Below are 18,076 nucleotides of genomic sequence, written 5' to 3' on the forward strand. Positions count from 1 at the left end.
GTGACATAAAATGGGTTATTTATATGTTAATAGCTTAATTGTGGTAATCAGTTCACAATGACACTGATATCAAAATATCATACTATATACCTTAAATACATACAGTTTCTGTCAATCATACCCAAGTAAACCTGTGGTGAGGTAGAAAAATGTGAAGAAATTCACAATAGGGGCTGGCGCTGTGGCATAGTGGGTAAAGCCGCCGCCTGCAGTGCCAGCATCCCATATGGACACCAGTTCAAGTCCCAGCTGCTCCACTTCCAATCTAGCTCTCTGCTATGGCCTAGGAAAGCAGTAGAAGACGGCCCAAGTCCTTGGGCCCCTGCACCTGCATGGGAGACCTGGAAGAAGCTCCTGGCTCCTAGCTTTGGATCAGCGTAGCTCCGGCCATTGCAGCCAATTGGGGAGTGAACCAGAGGATGGAAGACCTCTCTCTCTGCCTCTCCTTCTCCCTCTGTGTAACTCTTTCAAATAAATAAATAAATAAAAGAAGAAAATTCACAATAACAGAATGAACTAAAATATACACTTTCAGAATATATACATAAATGTGTGGGGGTGTAGGCAAGCAATAATAGTGCAGAAGTTCAGGACGGTATCTGCCTGAGGGACACTGGAGACAGAGGACTGGGATTGAAAACAGCTTACAAGAAGGTCCAATAGTCTTGGTAATAACATGTTTTAGCCTGTGTAGCAGGCTTAAGAATATTGGTTTTAATATGCTTCAGAAAATTTAATATATTTTTTATATATTACATATCAGAATCTTTATAATAAAATACTAAGTTAGGATACAATATAACCTATGGTATTGATTTTTAAAATGTCAGAGAAAAGGGGAAAACCTAAAATATATGCAAACAAGTGCCTATATGTGTCTGGGTAAACATTCAGGAAAGTGGAAATCGCCAGACCAGAAAATGCTAATTCATCCAACTGATATTAGGTGTCGTAGTTAGAGGTATGGAAGTTGTGCCAAGAAATGCTTTTCTTTTATAAATAAAAATGATTGAACAAGAGAGAGAGAGAAGAGAAAAGGGAGAAGAGGAGAAGACAAAAGAGGAAAGGGGAGGGGAAGGAAGGGGAAGGGTGGGGACAAAGTAAATAAGACAAAAAAGATAACTGGAGGGGATGCAAAAATGAGTAGGTGCTTCACTGAACTGAACTGAACTTCAGAATAAAACTTACTGCTCTGTGTTTTAGCAAGGCAACAAAATAAACTAACTATATCAATCTATGTATTTTTAACTGCCCCATTAAAAAATCAGCTGTTACCGAATTAAGTTATTATAAGAGTAAAATATGCATTTAAAATAAATGTCAATAACATCAGTCATACAAATAGTAATTTCTGTGTGACAAAAGTGACTTGTTTTGGAATAAAGATGCTCAGAGAACTCATCAAACAGGTTAGTCTTCTAGTATGTCCCTATATCCAATTAAGATATTTGAAAAATGTTATTACAAGCTCCAAGAAGAAATTATAAGAAAAAGAATTGAGGGAGTAGGCAAACATACGAGATACAAATATTTTTTGTCTGAGTGCATTTCAGATGCAGCTATTTAATAACAACAATTGAAACAAAATCCTACCTGAAATAATTTTTCCTCTTGGCCCATGCCATTGGAATGATGGGTCTATCAGCTCAGAATTTCGCAATCGTTGGGTTACACATAACACATGTGGACTCTTTTGATGGAGCATAACATATACTTTCACTGAAAATACAATATTAAAATGTTCCAATGATATTTATGCTCTTTCTCACTCTATAATGCCTTAAATTTTCATAGTTTGGGTTACATGCCTTTATAGGATTTCTTTGGATTATTGTTTCTATTAATTGATATCAGCAACTAAATTCCACTGTATTCTACACAACTAACATTAAAAATATATGATAGATTTTATCTGTATTTGTGAATGTGTATGTGTGTGTCTTCAATCTGAGATATATTGGTCCTTTTTATTCAGAACTCACATAACCTTTTTATTCTTATAATATTGTTTCAATTGTAAAGTATTAAGATTATTAGACATAGAATTTTATCTGTTTTATAATAACATCAAACCCGAACAGAACTTATAGAGGAAAAATATATTATGCACAATAATGTAGTTCAACATAATGAGTAAAAGATTATAATGTGAATACAGAGTCCACAAATATGAGCTTTAGTTTTAAATACTAAAGATTTCATTTCAATTTTCTTTAAACTTTAAAGAATCCTGTTAATTATCCAAAAAATATTATTCCTTAGGAGCTACAAAAGGAACACAGTAAAGATTCAATTACTTTGCATTCACTCCTAAGTAAACACTTAGAAATGGTTCAGAAACTGGACGATTACTCTTCAATGATTTACCACATGCAAACACTTTTTTGATCTAGTAGTTCACTCTTAATTATTATATTTTTAAATTTTTGAATGACATGTAATACATCACATTTTTATGGGATGTAGTGCAGTATTTCAACACATACACACAGCATAAACTGGTTAAACCAGGCCACCAGCTTCCCCATTTCTTTGTGTTTGTACCTGCCAAGTTTTCTCTTCCAGTTTTTTATGAGGTATATAATATTATTAAAAATCAAAATGTTCGGCTGGCACCGCAGCTCACTTGGCTAATTCTCCACCTGCGGCGCTGGCACCCTGGGTTCTAGACCTGGTTGGGGCACCGGGTACTAGTCCCAATTGCTCCTCTTCCAGTCCAGCTCTCTGCTGTGGCCCGGGAAGGCAGTGGAGGATGTCCGAAGTGCTTGGGCCCCAGTACCCACATGGGAGACCAGGAGGAAGCCTGGCTCCTGGCTTTGGATCAGCGCAGCGTGCTGGTCACAACACGCCAGCCATAGCGGGCATTTGGGGGGGTGAACCAACGGAAAAAGGAAGACCTTTCTGTCTCTCTCTCTCTAACTCTGTCAAAAAAAAAAAAAAGAATCAAAATGTTCCATAACTTTAAAGAGAATGTCTCTAAAGTTTCACCATAATACATGCTGTTTATTAATTTTAGATATATATATATTCATCCACAAGCTTAAAAAAACTCCCTTCTATTCTTGTTTTTTTTTTAATCCTAAATTGGTATTGAGTTTTAACTAATTTTTCTATATTGATTGAGGTGACTGTGTTTTTATCATATAGGATATATTATATATTTAGTTTTTAGTTAGTTAGTTAGTTAGCTACTAAAGAGACAAAGACAAGACAGGGAGCTGCTGGTTCTCTCCCCAAATACTCTCAAGCCAGGGCTTGACCAGGCGAAAGCTGGGACCCAGGAACTCAATCTGGATCCCTTACAAAGGTATTAGGGACCCAACCAGTGGAATATCACCTGCTGCCTCGCCAGGTACACAAAGCCGGAAGCTGCACTCAGGAGCAGAGCTAGGACTTGAACCCAGGCACTCCAATATGAGATGGAGGAGTCTCAACTGGGATCTTAAGTCCTAAGCAAAATGCCTGCCCCCTTCTAGAGTAATTTAATTGATTGCCTGATATTAATAGACTTTGTTGGATAAATCTAATAGGCTATGCTTTTTTACTTACATATATTGTTGGATTTAATTTTCAAATATTTCCTTAAGGCCCTTGTAACTATGTTAATACTATATGTAACTACATAATTTTCTTACCATCCTTTCCACTTTTCTCATTTCAGTATCGTGCCTTTGTTATGTATATACTTAGTATTCATTATTATTTAGTATTTGGTATTAAGGTAGACATCTAAAGTTAGAGTGCCACATAAATTAATGGGTAGATAATTCTAGTATGCATTTTCTCTGGAAGAATATGTAGATTTCCCCCCTTAGAAAACTGTATACTCTTAAAAATTTTTATTCATTTTATTTTTTGGCAACAGAGTAAGAAATATTGTTTCACAAGCATGTAGCAAATCAAATAGGTTACTTGTCTAATTTAATGAAGTCTATTTTATAAATTCATTTTACTACTTATTCAGTTTAGGCTTATTATAACAAAATTATTCAGAATATTAATTTTGAAATTTATTTATTCATAACACTTTTTTAGACTTCCATTATTTTCATGAAAAAAAATTGCCAAAAATTTGTTTAACTGTTCCTAAGACAATTTTGTTCCAGTCAACCTATTATTCTTTTATCATCTTTCATTAATTTCTGCTGTTCCATTTTTTATTTCTATGTCATTTTTCTGAACTTAAATTTCTCTTCTTATTTTGAAACTTCTTTACTACATACTTCTCTCCTTGGCATGACCTCCTGGCCCTCCTTCCCCTGGCCTGTCTTTTATATACATCCCACTACACCCTTACAAACAGCCCCCCACCTTCCTAACCACGCCAAAGCAGCACACAGCACCAGGCCTGTGGTTGCACTCAGGCAGGCAGCAAATATATTCCTTGTGCTTTGACTTCTTTGATAACACTCATGCCATTACTGTGTGCTTCGTCTGGCACCCACTAATCTCTGTATGGATTCCAATCACAGAAAATACATATGAGTCTAGAAGAGGTCCTCAATGTAAGATCAACATGCAAAAATGCCTAATAGTCCTCTACATCCATAGTTCATTAAACCAACTTATAGGAAAGATAATAACGTTTACAGAACAACAAACAGAAGATCATTTAAAATCAAATGAGGCTTTTTTGGGGAATTTTTTCAGTTTCTCACAAAAAAAATAAAATTAGAGCACAATGCCATAATCCTCAAGAGTGTACACTCATAATTTTGAAGATTCCAATTTATCATATTTACCTGTGTAATCGACACAGTTTTACAGGCAAAATCCCTGAAGTTTTTAAAAAATTGTTAGATTCTGTCTGCGATCAGGACAAGACAGGGTGCTGCCCTCCTTACCCTTTTCGTTCCTGGCCACTCTTTCTGAACTATAGCCATGTATGTGTGGGGAGGTCGGGGTGTGTGTGTGTGTGTGTGTGTGTTTTCTAAACCTTTAAATACCGTGTGTGTGTTTTCTCACCTTTCAAATATGCTGTGTAGTTTTTCTGACCTCTTAAATAAACTATCACTTTGTGCCTGTACTTAGAATGCTTCTCTAGGTAAAAGGCAAGGACCTGGAATAGGACTTTAGACTCTGTCAATCACACAACTGGTGGAGCCACCCAGGATAAAATTCACTCCAGAAATAGCAGCGTGGTTATTAAGAGACTCAGCTATAGATAATTCTACATCTATTTAAATGGACACATTCCTAGGATGTACACTTAATAATTGGGAAACTCTTATATTGAATGGTATAATTAAAAAGAAGGTGATTTTCCTCTGTAATAACGTTTAGACAAAATATAAGTTTGGAAATGGAGAAACATGGCCAATAAATGGGACTCTCAATTCTAATACTATTTCAATACTTGACCTATATTGCAGAAAACAGATACGGTCAGAAACTGCTTATGTACAGGCTTTTATGGTATTATATCAACATTTTACTCATGAAAATTGTGATGGACTACTTCATGCCCCTACTCTCTGAGAGGAAAGGGAACAATCAATAGATATAATAAATGACCCATTACTAACTACCCCAATCTCAACCAGTTCCAACGCCAGGGTCGTCTCAAAAGGATGCTAGATCTTCTCCTTTACCTTCAAAACCTGACTCTTCTATACCTTCTATCACTCCATGGCCTCCATCTTTTTACCCTTCCTGTCCCTCTCTACCAGAGGACAGTCCAACTGGAGTTACTCACAGTGGAGCCCCCTACCTACCAAACATGCTCTGTCCTTTAAGAGATGGAGTCAGGACCGGACCATTAGTGTACAGGTCACTTTCACCATCCCTGACTCAACTCAATATAAACAAAAACTAGGAAGATTTCCAGAAGATCCTATTAGATATACTAAGGAGTTTCAGGCCCTAACTATAGCCTACATCTTTACTTGGGCTGACCTACACACTATTTTATCTACTTGTTGAACCAATGAAGAAAACCAACATATTTGGGCTGAGGCTCAAAAACATGCTGATGACTGGGCAATTCAGTATCCTAATGGTTTCTCTGTAGGGGCTTTGGAAGTCCCAGTTGATGCAGCTAACTGGAATCACCAAAAAAGACATGTAAATTTACAGCTATGAGACAACATGGTTTCATGTGTACTGGCGAGGATGAGGAAATGTTTTATCAAATCTGTAAACTAAGATAACGCAGGAAAAGGATGAAAATCCAGCCATGCTGCAGGGATAGCCAGCAGAAACAACAAAGAACTATACTAATACTGATCCTGAATCTCCTGCAGGACAGATTCAGCTTGGTCCTCATTTCCATATTCAACTGGCATCAGGTATTAGAAGGAAGTTTCAGAAACTAGCTGTGGGACCTCAAACCCCCATCAGACAATTGGTAGAAATAGCATTTCAAGTGTTTAACAATAGACACAGGCTTGAAGAGGAAGGAATGGTCCATTATGGGAAGCAGTGCAGACAACAGGCTCAGAGAATGGCAATGGCTGAAACTAACACATGGCAACCTCAGTCAGCCCAGGGGGCATCCTGCCATGGCAGCATCCTATAAAACCAGAAGCTAGATGGAAACTTCAACCCTTGATTGATAAGTTTCTCAAACATAGACTCTTGTCTCCATGCCAGTCTACTTGTAATGCTCCTATTCTGCCTGTTCTGAGGCAGTCAATCCAACTTATTTGATTGGGCCAAACCCTTGCCTAAAGGATACTTTCTTTTGCATCTCATTAAATCTAGAACATAGAAGAAAGGGGATACAGAGTTTCTCCAACAAAGACTCAGATTTCTAAAAAGAGGTAAACTACCTAGGTTGTATTCTGAGCCCAGAAGAGCATGTTCTTTCACTAAAGAGAAAAGAAGTTATGATGTTATGTATAGGGCCATCACAGACCAAAAAAAAAAAAAACAAAACAAACAAACAAACAAAAAACCCCACACCTGGGAATCACAGGGTATATGTATCCCAAGATTTGGGCTGAAATCCAACCCTTTATATGATGCTTTAAGGTCCCTGAAACAAACTCACTTACTGGCCCCAAACAGCAACAGAAAGCCTTTCACAGAATTAAAGAGCTGCTGCACAGCAGGGTTTTAAAGTGGCTTTAATACTCGGCTTGTAGAGATAACTAAAAATCCTTACTACATTGAACCTGAGATAGAATGGGCCCGACAATGAGGTTATACTAAAGAGGTTAGTGAATGGCAGACTTTAGATGATAGTTACGTTCCCAATGGCCTTTCAAGGCGAGATTATTAAGGAATTTCATGACTTTACCCATCTGGGAGGAGGAGCTTTACTACAAATAGTCTCAAAAAAATACAAATAGTCTTTCGGGTATTTGGAGGAAAAGGAGTACAAGCTACCATAAGGAGAGTAACTAAACAGGTAGCTACTGCTCTAGGAATTTATCACCTGGAGACCTCAGTTATCAGGTAAAGTCTAAAAGACTAACCATAGTCTTAAGAAAACCCTGGCTAAATTTTGCCATGATACCTTGAAAACATGGCTTGAACTATTGCCTATTGCCCTCCTCAGAATGAGAACAGCGGCTAAGGCTGCTCTAAAGCTTACTCCATTTGAGTTGCTATATGGGAGAGCCTTCCTCACCTCTGACAACCTCTTTGATTCAGACTCAAGATCTGAGACAGTATATTATCAATTTAGTCAGGTGAAAAAAAGGCTCTGATGTAGTATGGTAATAAAATTCTCCCAGTACCAGATCTCAAAGTCATGAGCAGCCTATCTCCCCAGGAGACTTAGTTTTATTAAAGGCTTAGACCAACTGCAGCCTAAATGGAAGGGACCCTACCAGGTGCTGCTAAGCCCGCCTACCTCAGCAAAATTACAGGACAGCCCAAGCTGGGTGCATTTGTCAAGGATTAAACTTCTAGCTCTTGAGTTTTCAGAGGTACACATGGAAGATAAGTCTGCCTATATTTGTGAATCAACAGATCTAAAATACTTCTTCAAAAGGCAGAAAGATAAGTAAAGTTTTAGTTTTTGTCATATCAAGGCTATTGTACTTTAAGGCAGACATGTCTTAACTTATCTTCTCTTACTTCTCTCTGGAAGCTGTTATTGCCAGGAAAACCCATTAATGAGTTCTTGTATTATAATACTAGAAGATCCTGATATGTCACATGAATCTAATTTTAAAAATCTGACCACTGGGGGCCAGCGCTGTGGTTTAGCAGGTTAAGCCAACTCCGGCAGTGCCAGCATGCCATATGGGCACCAGTTTGAGTCCCAGCTGCTCCACTTCTGATCCAGCTCTCTGCTAATGCGCCTTGGAAAGCAGCAGACAATGGCACAAGTGTTTAGTCCCCTACACCCACGTGGGAGACCTGAATGAGGCTCCTGGCTCCTGGCTTCAGATTGGCTCAGCTCTAGCCACTGTGGCCAGTTGGGAAGTAAACCAGCAGATGGAAGGTCTCCCTCGCTCTCTCTTTCTCTCTCTCTCTCTCTCCTCTCTGTAACTCTGTCTTTCAAATATATCAATCTTTACAAAAAGAAATCTGACCATCGTTTTGGGCAACCTAGCCTACATTTCAGGCCAAATTTCACAGCAAATACTCAAGTCTGCAGATACCCTAAGGTACTCATGGACAACTGACAAGCCCTAATCTCTTAGCACCCACTCAGGATAAGTGTTGGAGGCCACCACCTGCAACACTAGCATCCTTATGGGTGCCAGTTAGAGTCCCAACTGCTCTACTTTCAATCCAGCTCTCTGCTAAAGTGCCTGGGAGACCAGTAGAGGATGGTCCATGTACTTGGGCCCCTGCACACAGGTGGAAGACTTGGAAGAAGCTCCTGGCTTTGACCCATCCCAGCCCTGGCCATTGTGGCCATTTGGGGAGTGAATCAGCAGATGGAACACCTCTCTCTCTCTTTCTCTTCCTCTGTTTCTCTTCCTCTCTTCCTCCCTCTCTCTCTAACTCTTTCAAGCAAATAAAATAAATATTAAAAAATAGAAGGATTGCAAATCTGAGCAAGGGGAATGACATGGGATAGGGCAGGTAACTAGATTAGAGCCACAACCTTGAAGCCACACCTCCCCTGCACTATGTAATCGTATCTATCTGTCAGTCAAATAACCACTTTCTCAGAATATATCTCCCTTCACCTGGAACCTAAGAGAGATACCATGTAATCACACCGCTTCCAACCTATTAAAGAGGCTGGTAACTGGTGGGGGCTCTTTCTCTGCAGACGAGAATGAGACAGCGTGTTGAGGCACTGCCTCTTTACTGCCATCTTACCCTGTTCCCTTCCTGGCTACTCTATTCCTGAACTATTGCCCTGTGTGTGTGTGTGTATGTGTGTGTGTTTTTCACCTTTGTGTGTGTGCTTCTCACCTTTTAAATAAATTTTACCACTTTCTGCACAAAAAAGAGACTTTTGAATACTGATTCTAAATTTGCAAGATTAAAGGTTCATATTAAAGGTTCTATTTTAAAAAGTAAAGAGGAGGCAAGGACTAGAAATAAAAGTTTCAAGATATATTAAAAAGTTACACAAAATAAAACAGAATAGTATGGTAGAGGAAGTATAGAAGGTCTATACCAATAGGTAGAAAAAACTGTTATGAGATAGAAGTGGCACACTTAAATCACAGATGGTTCATAAATTATGTGGAATATTATCTCAATATATATGTAAGTTAACTTAAGTTGATATCTCATACCATATAGAAAAACAAATTCCTGATTAACTAAAGATTTGCAGGTAAATAATTATTTAAAGAAACTATAAAGCAATACCTTTATGACTTTGGATTATAGAAAATTATATTAATATAAAATACAAACATAGCATAATGAATACAACTTCCTAATTATAACCAATTTCTGTTCACTCCTACACAGAATAGGGACTATGTGACTTTTGGGAGAAGATATTTGTAACAAAGATAATCAATGATGGACCTTAAATGGGAATAAAATAATATTCAAGTAATTCCTTTGAAAATAGGATGCAAAAGTATAAGTAGAGGCACCTTGATCTCCAGCTTAGCAAAAATGGAAAAGCTGAGAAATATTTTGTGCTGGTAAGGATGTGGAAGAAGAGAATCCCAAAAGCACTGTTGGAAAAGTGTGCACTGGAGCAGCCACTGTGAAGTCACCTTAGTGTGACTGAGCAAACTGTTACCAAACTTCATCCCCACACATAACTGATACAGATCATCTTTGAATATGTACAAAAAGAGATATACAAAGTGGTATTCATGCACACACCAAGAAATGGGATGAACTGAAAATACAACAAAAATATAAATGTTCACTGAAAATGTTACTGAATAAAAATAGAAAAATGAACTGAAAAGAATAAGTTAGAGGCAAATAAACTAAAGAAGGGATCTCAGAAGAGAAAAATGGCTAAAGCAGACAGAAATTCATACCCTGTGTCACCAAAAAAAAAAACAAAAAACAAAAAACAAAACACCCTGAGTAAATTCCAGGCACTATGTATCAGACACTGAACATATTATAATGCCACAACTAGTGAAATATCACATAATCATCGACTTGTGATTAAAGATCTACTGAATTTAAATATTATTCCATGTTTATAATAAATTTAACATTATCCAGTAAAATGAAGCAATAAAAGGAAATTATTTAAAGACAATTGTTTTATAATATCAGGTTTAAAAGTGATAGTCGATAAAATCAATGACAATGGCAGAGTAAGGAACTCCAAAAATCATCTCTTTCTTAAAAGTAATGAGAGAAAAGGCAGAAGTTGTCAGAATAAGCATTTTTTAGCACCAAGAATAATCAATCTAATACTCTTGCCTATCTAGAAAACATTACTGATTCTAAGTATTCCAGGCTAATTATGCATACCCTTTCCAAATTCATATATTGAATAGCTAATCTCTACTACCTCAAAACAAGAACTTTTTTGAAGACAGCATCCTTACAAAGGAAAACAAATTAAAATTAAGTCATTAGACTGGGTTCAAAGCCAATACAACTGACATACTTATAAGAGGGGGACACTTGGGCACACAAATAAATGCATCAGGAAGCTGATGTGAAGAGACAAAGGGAGAAGCTGGTCCCTACAAGCCCAGGAAAGAGACCTGGAACAGGCTCTTCCCACATAGCCTCCAGAGGAACCAATCCCACCAACACCTTGCTTTTGGACTTGTGGCCTCCAGAACCGTGCGACATTATACTTCAGTATATAATCTACACTCTGTGGTGCTGTGTCACAGCAGCTACAGTAAACTAAACACTTGGGAAGAGGAGTGAGTGTGCAGCATTTTATCTTGCCCACTTCCACTGATCTGAGAAAGCCTTGAAAGCCAACAATCTGAAATCAAAACGAGAAGCAGCAGCCTGGCAGATCCTGGATGGGATAGACAGGATTTACAGTGCCTTCAAGGACTCCTGCCAAAAGAGTTCTCATTGTTTGACAAGTTAACAAAAACTTGGAAGACCCCACTTGCAAAGCTATCTTTACTTGATCTATGAGTAACTATTGGGGAAAAAACGCTAAACTAAAAACATTTTTAAAAATAAAAGCTAGGAGACACTATTGTGGCATGGCAAGTTGGATTCTCAGCTTCTTCACTTCTGATCTGGCTCCCTGCTGGTGTGCCTGTGAGGGCAGAGGAGGATGGCTTAGGGACTTGGGTCCCTGTGCCCACATGGGAGACCTGGAATAAGATCCTGGCTCCTGCCTTCAGACTGGCCCAGCTCCAGCCATTGCAGCTGCTTTGGGGGTGAACCAGCAGATGGAAGACCCCTCTCTCTCCTTCTCTCTGACTCTGACTTTAAGGTAAATAAATAAATCTTTGAAAAAGAAAACAAGAACAGAAAAGATGGTGAATAATAGTTCACATGAATTGTGCAAAGTTCTGATGTACTGCTGGGAAAGTAGAAAGCCAAGCACATGCATGGGCTATGCACAGGCCCAGAACTGTGCACATGCTCAGTAAAGACCACAAGCCTTATATTCTCACAAATGACTGAAACTAAGGTTCTGCACCACATAAAGGGTATTTTAGATAGAGTTGTTAACTGCCTGTCTAAAGATGCAAGCTATGTCACAATATGCAAAGTCAGCTGGAATAAAAGACTAACTGGTTCCAAGTATTTAATCATTAGCCTAATTAAGCTAACTGACCCAAAAACTCAGTGGTTGCACAGGACAAAGAACACAAAATTCATAAAATTAGTTTTAAAAAGTCACTAATAAAGTAAGCAAATCAACAAATAACATCATCATCCTGGGAGGAGAAAAAAAAACCTTATTTCCAGAGTTGCCAGGTCATATTATTTAAAATGTACAGTTTTCAACTAAAATGTGAAACAAGCAAAAAAAAAAAAAAAAAAAACCAAGAAAATTCAGATTTTAAAAAAAGCAGTCAACTGAAACTAACAGATCAAATGTTAGACTTACTGGACAAAGACTTAAAGTTAGCTATTTTAAATATAATAAAAGACTGGGGCCTGCACTGTGGCACAGTAGGTTAATCCTCCTCCTGCGGTACCAGCATCCCATAAGGGTGCCGGTTCTAGTCCCGGCTGCTCCTATTCCAATCCAGCTCTATGCTATGGCCTGGGAAAGCAAGAAGAGACCCAAGTGCTTGGGCCCCTGCACCTGCATGGGAGACCCAGAAGAAGCACCTGGCTCCTGGCTTTGGTTCGGTGCAACTCCAGCCATTGCGGCCATCTGGGGAATGAACCAGTGGAAGGAAGACCTTTCTCTCTGTTTCTACCTCTAACTGTCTGTAACTCTACCTCTCAAATAAATAAATAAAAATCTTTAAAAATAAATAAATATAATCAAAGACAACCACGTCTAAAGCTTGAGATGTCATCTCTCCAAATAGAGTATAAATAATGAGATTAAAAAATAAAAGGAAACAAGAATTCTGAATTAAAAACTACAATAACTGAAATGAAAAACTAGAAAAAATCAACAACAGTTTGAACAAGGAAAAGAATCAGTAAACTTGAAGATAGGTCCATTTGGGATTAAATAGTTGAAGAAACAGACGAAAGAAAAGAATAGAAATACATGAACAAAGTCTCAAAGAACTGAGGGAAATCATCAGGCTACCAGAGTATGTACCAAGAGAGTTACAGGAAGAGTGCAAGCATAAGAAAAAAAAAAAAAGAAAGAAAGGAAGAAATGATGGCAAAAACATTCCAAATTGATGAAAATCCTTTATCTATACATCCAAGAAACTCAATAAACTCCAATTAGAACAAACTTAAACAGACCCACACCCTGACATCATTAATTAATCTCTTTTTTAAAAAAAGCCAATCTTCAAAACAGCAAGAGAAAAGCAACTCTCAATCAAGTGATCCTCAATCAACAGCATATTTCTAATCAGCATCTGTAAAGAGAGTGAAAATGTGAGCAGATCTAAAAGAGGTGAAGTGATTAAATGAGTATTCAAAAAACTTACCACAAAGGAAAGTACAGCACCACATGGATTAACTGATGAATTTTACCAAAGTAGAATTTTTTTTTTTTTTTGAAAGGCAGAGTGGACAGTGAGAGAGAGAGAGAGAGAGAGAAAGGTCTTCCTTTGCCGTTGGTTCACCCTCCAATGGTCGCCGCGTTGTGGCAGGCGCACCACGCTGATCCGAAGGCAGGAGCCAGGTGCTTATCCTGGTCTCCCATGGGGTGCAGGGCCCAAGCACTTGGGCCATCCTCCACTGCACTCCCGAGCCACAGCAGAGAGCTGGCCTGGAAGAGGGGCAACCGGGACAGAATCCGGTGCCTCGACCGGGACTAGAACCCGGGGTGCCGGCATCACAGGTGGAGGATTAGCCTATTGAGCCACGGTGCTGGCCCCAAAGTAGAATTAACAACAAACCTTCACAGATGTCTAAAAAACTGAAAATGAGAGAACACATCCCAACATGTTCTATGAAGCCAATATCACCCTAAAACCATATCACACAAAAACATCACAAAGAAACTACATATCACTTTTCCTTATGAATACAGACAAAAAAAAAAAACTAAAAATACTAGCAACTGAATGCAGCAGCATAAAAAAGGGAGTTACACATCATAATTAACTGGGATTTATCACCAGAACCAAAGGTTAGTTCAAAATTAAAGAATATAATGCATCACATTAATAGAATATGGGACAACAACCACATGATATCTCCTCAGGTATAAAAAAAAGCATTTGACAAAATCCAACACCTTTCACAATAACACAGTTAACAAACTCAGAATAGAAGAGAGGCCATCGCTGTGGCTTAGCAGGTAAAGCTGCCACCTGCAGTGCCAGCATCCCGTATGAGCTGGGACTCTGGTTCAAGTCCTGGCTGCTCCACTTCTGATCCAGCTTTCTACTATGGCTTGGGAAAGCAGCAGAAGATGGTTTAAATCCTTGGGTCCCTGCACTCCCATGGGAGACCCAGAAGCAGCTCCTGGCTTCTGGCTTCAGCTCGGCACAGCTCCAGCCATTGTAGCCATTTGGGAAGTTAACCAGCAGATGGAAGATATCTCTCCCTTCCCCCTGACCTCGGTCTCTGCCTCTCTGTAACTCTTTCAAATAAACAAATCTTAAAAAAAAAAAGAGAGAACTCACTCAAGGTCATAAAGGGTATCTATAAAAAACATACATCTAACATCATACTTAATGATGAAAACTGAAATCTTTCCTTTCCCCTCATATCAGAAGGAAGACAAGCATATCCTGTTATCAATACTGAACCAGAGGTTAAGATGAAGAAACTCACAAGCAAAAAAAAAAGAAAAAAGGCAGCAATAGTGGAAAGGAATAAATCAAACTTTATGCAAATGAGATATTCTAAAATACATAGAAAATCCTAAGGAATTCCCTTCCCAACAAAATACAGGTCATAAAGGAATTAAAGGAGGTGGTAAGATATACTGATATGAAAATATCAAGTGTACTCCTATACACTGGTAATGAGCAAAATAGAAAGTTAAATAAATTAAATCCTTCCATTTACAATACCATCAAAATACTAAAATAAGAATGAACTTCACAAAAGAAATCTAATACAAAAAAAAAAAAAAAACACTGAGGTAAAATGAATAAGACCTGAATAAACAGAAAGATATTCAATGCTCTATAAGTTAGAATATTTAATATTGTTAAGTTGCTAAATATCACTCAATATGATTCCTATTAAAACCCCAATAGGCTTTTTGAATAATTTAACAAGTTGATTCTAAAAAATTAATACAGAATTTCTGGAGCCAAGAATAGCCAAAACAATCATGAAAAGAACAAATCAAAGGACTCACAATTAATGATTCAAAACTTACAATAAAGCAACAACAACCAGAAAAATAATCAGAGAAATATGTAAGAATATATCCACAGAAAGGAATGGAGCACTGATATATTCTCTAATACAAAAGAATCTCAGAAACATTACACCAAGTGAAAAATGCCAGACCCAAAGGCCACACGGGGTACGATTTCACTTATGTGAAATGTACAGAATAGGGAATTATACAGAGACAACACATGGTTTCCAGTGGTCAGGGAGTGGCTATTTAATGGGAGGTGTGAAATCAGTGTGGACAGTCGCCCAAACTTATCGATACAGTAAGAACAACTGAGTTATACACCTTAAAGGGGCGATTTTATGACAAGTGAGTTTTTCTCAATTTTTAGATACTCAAAACCAAAGTTGTAGCTGCAATATTTCATAAGATTACTACAAAATCCTACAAAGTCAAAAGCTTCATAACAAGCAAAAACTGTACATGAAACTATATAATTTTTAGAAATCTTCATAATTTAAGCATACTGATTTAGATCCAGATCAAAACAATGTTATAAAAACCATACTAATCCATCTCTACAGAAAGAAAAATACCTTAGAAGACTAAGGTAACCGGGGAATATTAGCAAAAGACATTTTAAAATTACTGAAAATCTATTTATGAGTACCTGGAAAATTTGGTGATCCCACTATTTTCACTGCATCTTGGGACAAGCGAAAACCTCTTGGTACTCGAACCAAATATCCAACTATTAGAAACAAAAGAAAAATTAGTCAACCATTTGCCTCACTATAAATCCCAAAATATTTAAATAGCTTAGTATCATTGTATGTTTGGCCTTGGTTGAAGCAGAGATCCATAAAACCTCCTCAGTGATCAAGAGTGAACGAACCCCGAAGGAAGAGGTTGTGTGCCCACATGACGTTGTGTTCCTAACTCTACTCCCCTTCATAGGCTTCAGTGAAATTAATCTACCCACTGTGTCCATTATAGCTCACCTTTGGCATTTTGTACATCCACTTAGAATACTCTCCTCATGGTTTAAAAACTCCAGTCTTCCAGCCATCCTAGCCCAAGTCACAAATCCTTTCTCTTTCAAAGCTCCTGTTTGTCCTGATTTCTCACTGTCGCGACACATCACTGGCCCCTCTCTTGCAGCATTCACTCCACATTGTATTGTGGTTCTTTACACACCACTATCAGTTTCTTCATCAGATTGCAAGCTCCACTAACAGTAGCATCAGTGTCTACATCCATTTATTGAGAATGAATACTAAGCATGACACCTTTAACCATAGTAAATATTAATAATTGTGGGTGTATTCTCACAGTCTTTAGCCATTGTTGAATGAGTGAGGTGATGGGCACAACAGTGTGAACAGGACAAGAGGCAAGGGTGATATAAAAATGCAATAATACTAATGCACCATACCCAAATAACCTTTGACAGCAAGGGAGTACAGGGCAACGAAAATACAGATCCTCACTTTAAATCCTAATTCTGACACTTTATGGTTTTAGAAGTCACTTTAGCCTCTAGGCGCTTTTGTTTATTCATTTGCAAAATGAGACCGATCATTCCAGCCTTTCAGAGTTACTTTAGAAACCATGGACTACTAGATAAACTGGAAAATGCTACATAAATATCAGTTTTTTATTCATGGCTTATGTATTAAGATACTGACAGCTCCTTCCATCTTATACCCTCCTCTGTGTAACCTTGCTCTGGAATCAAAAGAAAGGCAAAATTTTAAATTGAAAACAAACCTTTCCTACCTAGTACAAGCCCATGAGCCCTAGCATGGGATTTCGTGCCCTGGTTAAGCTCTTGCTTGGGAGGCCCTCATCTGTATCCGAGGCCCTGGGCTGGAGTCCCAAACCTGCTTCTGATCCAACTCCCCACTGACGTGCACCCATGGAGCAGCAGGCAATGGCTCAAACACTTGAGTCCTTGTCACCCATGCGGGAGACGTGGATGAGGTCCCAGCTCCTGGTTTCTGCCTGGCCCAACCCTGGCTGTTAAGGGCATTTAAGAAGGGAACCAGTGGATGGACACTCTCTATCCCCCCGACCCCTTTCTCCGCCCTTCCCTCTCTCCCCTTTTGTAAAGACAGTGAAATAATTTATTTAAAAGACTATAATCAACAAACACCCTTTTCCGAAAAACCAGTCTCTATAACTTTTCTTCATTCTCCCTCATTCCGACAAGTTTTAACATTTGAAACAAATCCGCTTTGTGCTTTTTATTTATCAATTTCGGGAGAGAGACTTTTTTAAAAAGCGTAGAAAGAACAGGAACACAACGTCATGTGGGCACACAACCTGTCAAGCTCTTCCTTCGGGGTTCCTTCACTCTTAAAAAAATATTTGGCGAAAAGGAGGGAAAAGCAGGTGCTTTCCTCAGAATCCGCAACAGCGAGCGCCAACAGAGGGCGCCGCAGCACCACAGCGAGGCTCGCCGCCGCGCACCTCACGCCCCGACCGCCGAGCCCCGAGGGCCGCGGGCCCCGAGAGCGGCTTCACCCGACCGCGTACGCTCAAAACGCCAACCGCGGGGGTGCGGGCGACCGCCACTCGCTCTCCGGGAGCGCAGCTGCTCTGGCCGCCTTCCGCAGCGCACACACAGCGCTCGTCAGCCAGCGGCGCCCCGGCGTCTCCTCACACGACCGGGGGGCACGTGACGCGGGGAAACGCGGCCGGGCGGCGCCGCCCCTCACCTGCCGGGGGCGCCCGCACAAGGCAGGCGGCGAGAAGGAGGAGGACGGCGCCCCGGGAGAGCGGGGAGCCCGCCGCCCGGGCCCGCCGCCAGCCCCGCCGCGCCCGGCCGGGGGCCGAGGCCTCCATACACACGCCGTCGCC

At 39.3% G+C, this 18,076-nt stretch overlaps 1 protein-coding gene across 1 annotated transcript in view; it reads right to left on the bottom strand.

Annotated features, from left to right (window-relative positions):
* The window catches only part of ZPBP (zona pellucida binding protein), a 71,504-nt gene extending 53,428 nt beyond the window's left edge, over positions 1–18,076 (bottom strand). The window contains exons 1-3 of the mRNA XM_062179030.1: positions 17,935–18,076; positions 15,885–15,965; positions 1,594–1,719 (exon numbers count right to left, since the gene is read on the bottom strand). Of these exons, the coding sequence (XP_062035014.1) occupies positions 1,594–1,719; positions 15,885–15,965; positions 17,935–18,061 (334 nt within the window). The 5' untranslated portion in view covers positions 18,062–18,076. The remainder of the gene's footprint in view (positions 1–1,593; positions 1,720–15,884; positions 15,966–17,934) is intronic.

Source organism: Lepus europaeus, chromosome 20 (assembly GCF_033115175.1).
Source record: "Lepus europaeus isolate LE1 chromosome 20, mLepTim1.pri, whole genome shotgun sequence".
Classification (NCBI taxonomy): domain Eukaryota; kingdom Metazoa; phylum Chordata; class Mammalia; order Lagomorpha; family Leporidae; genus Lepus; species Lepus europaeus.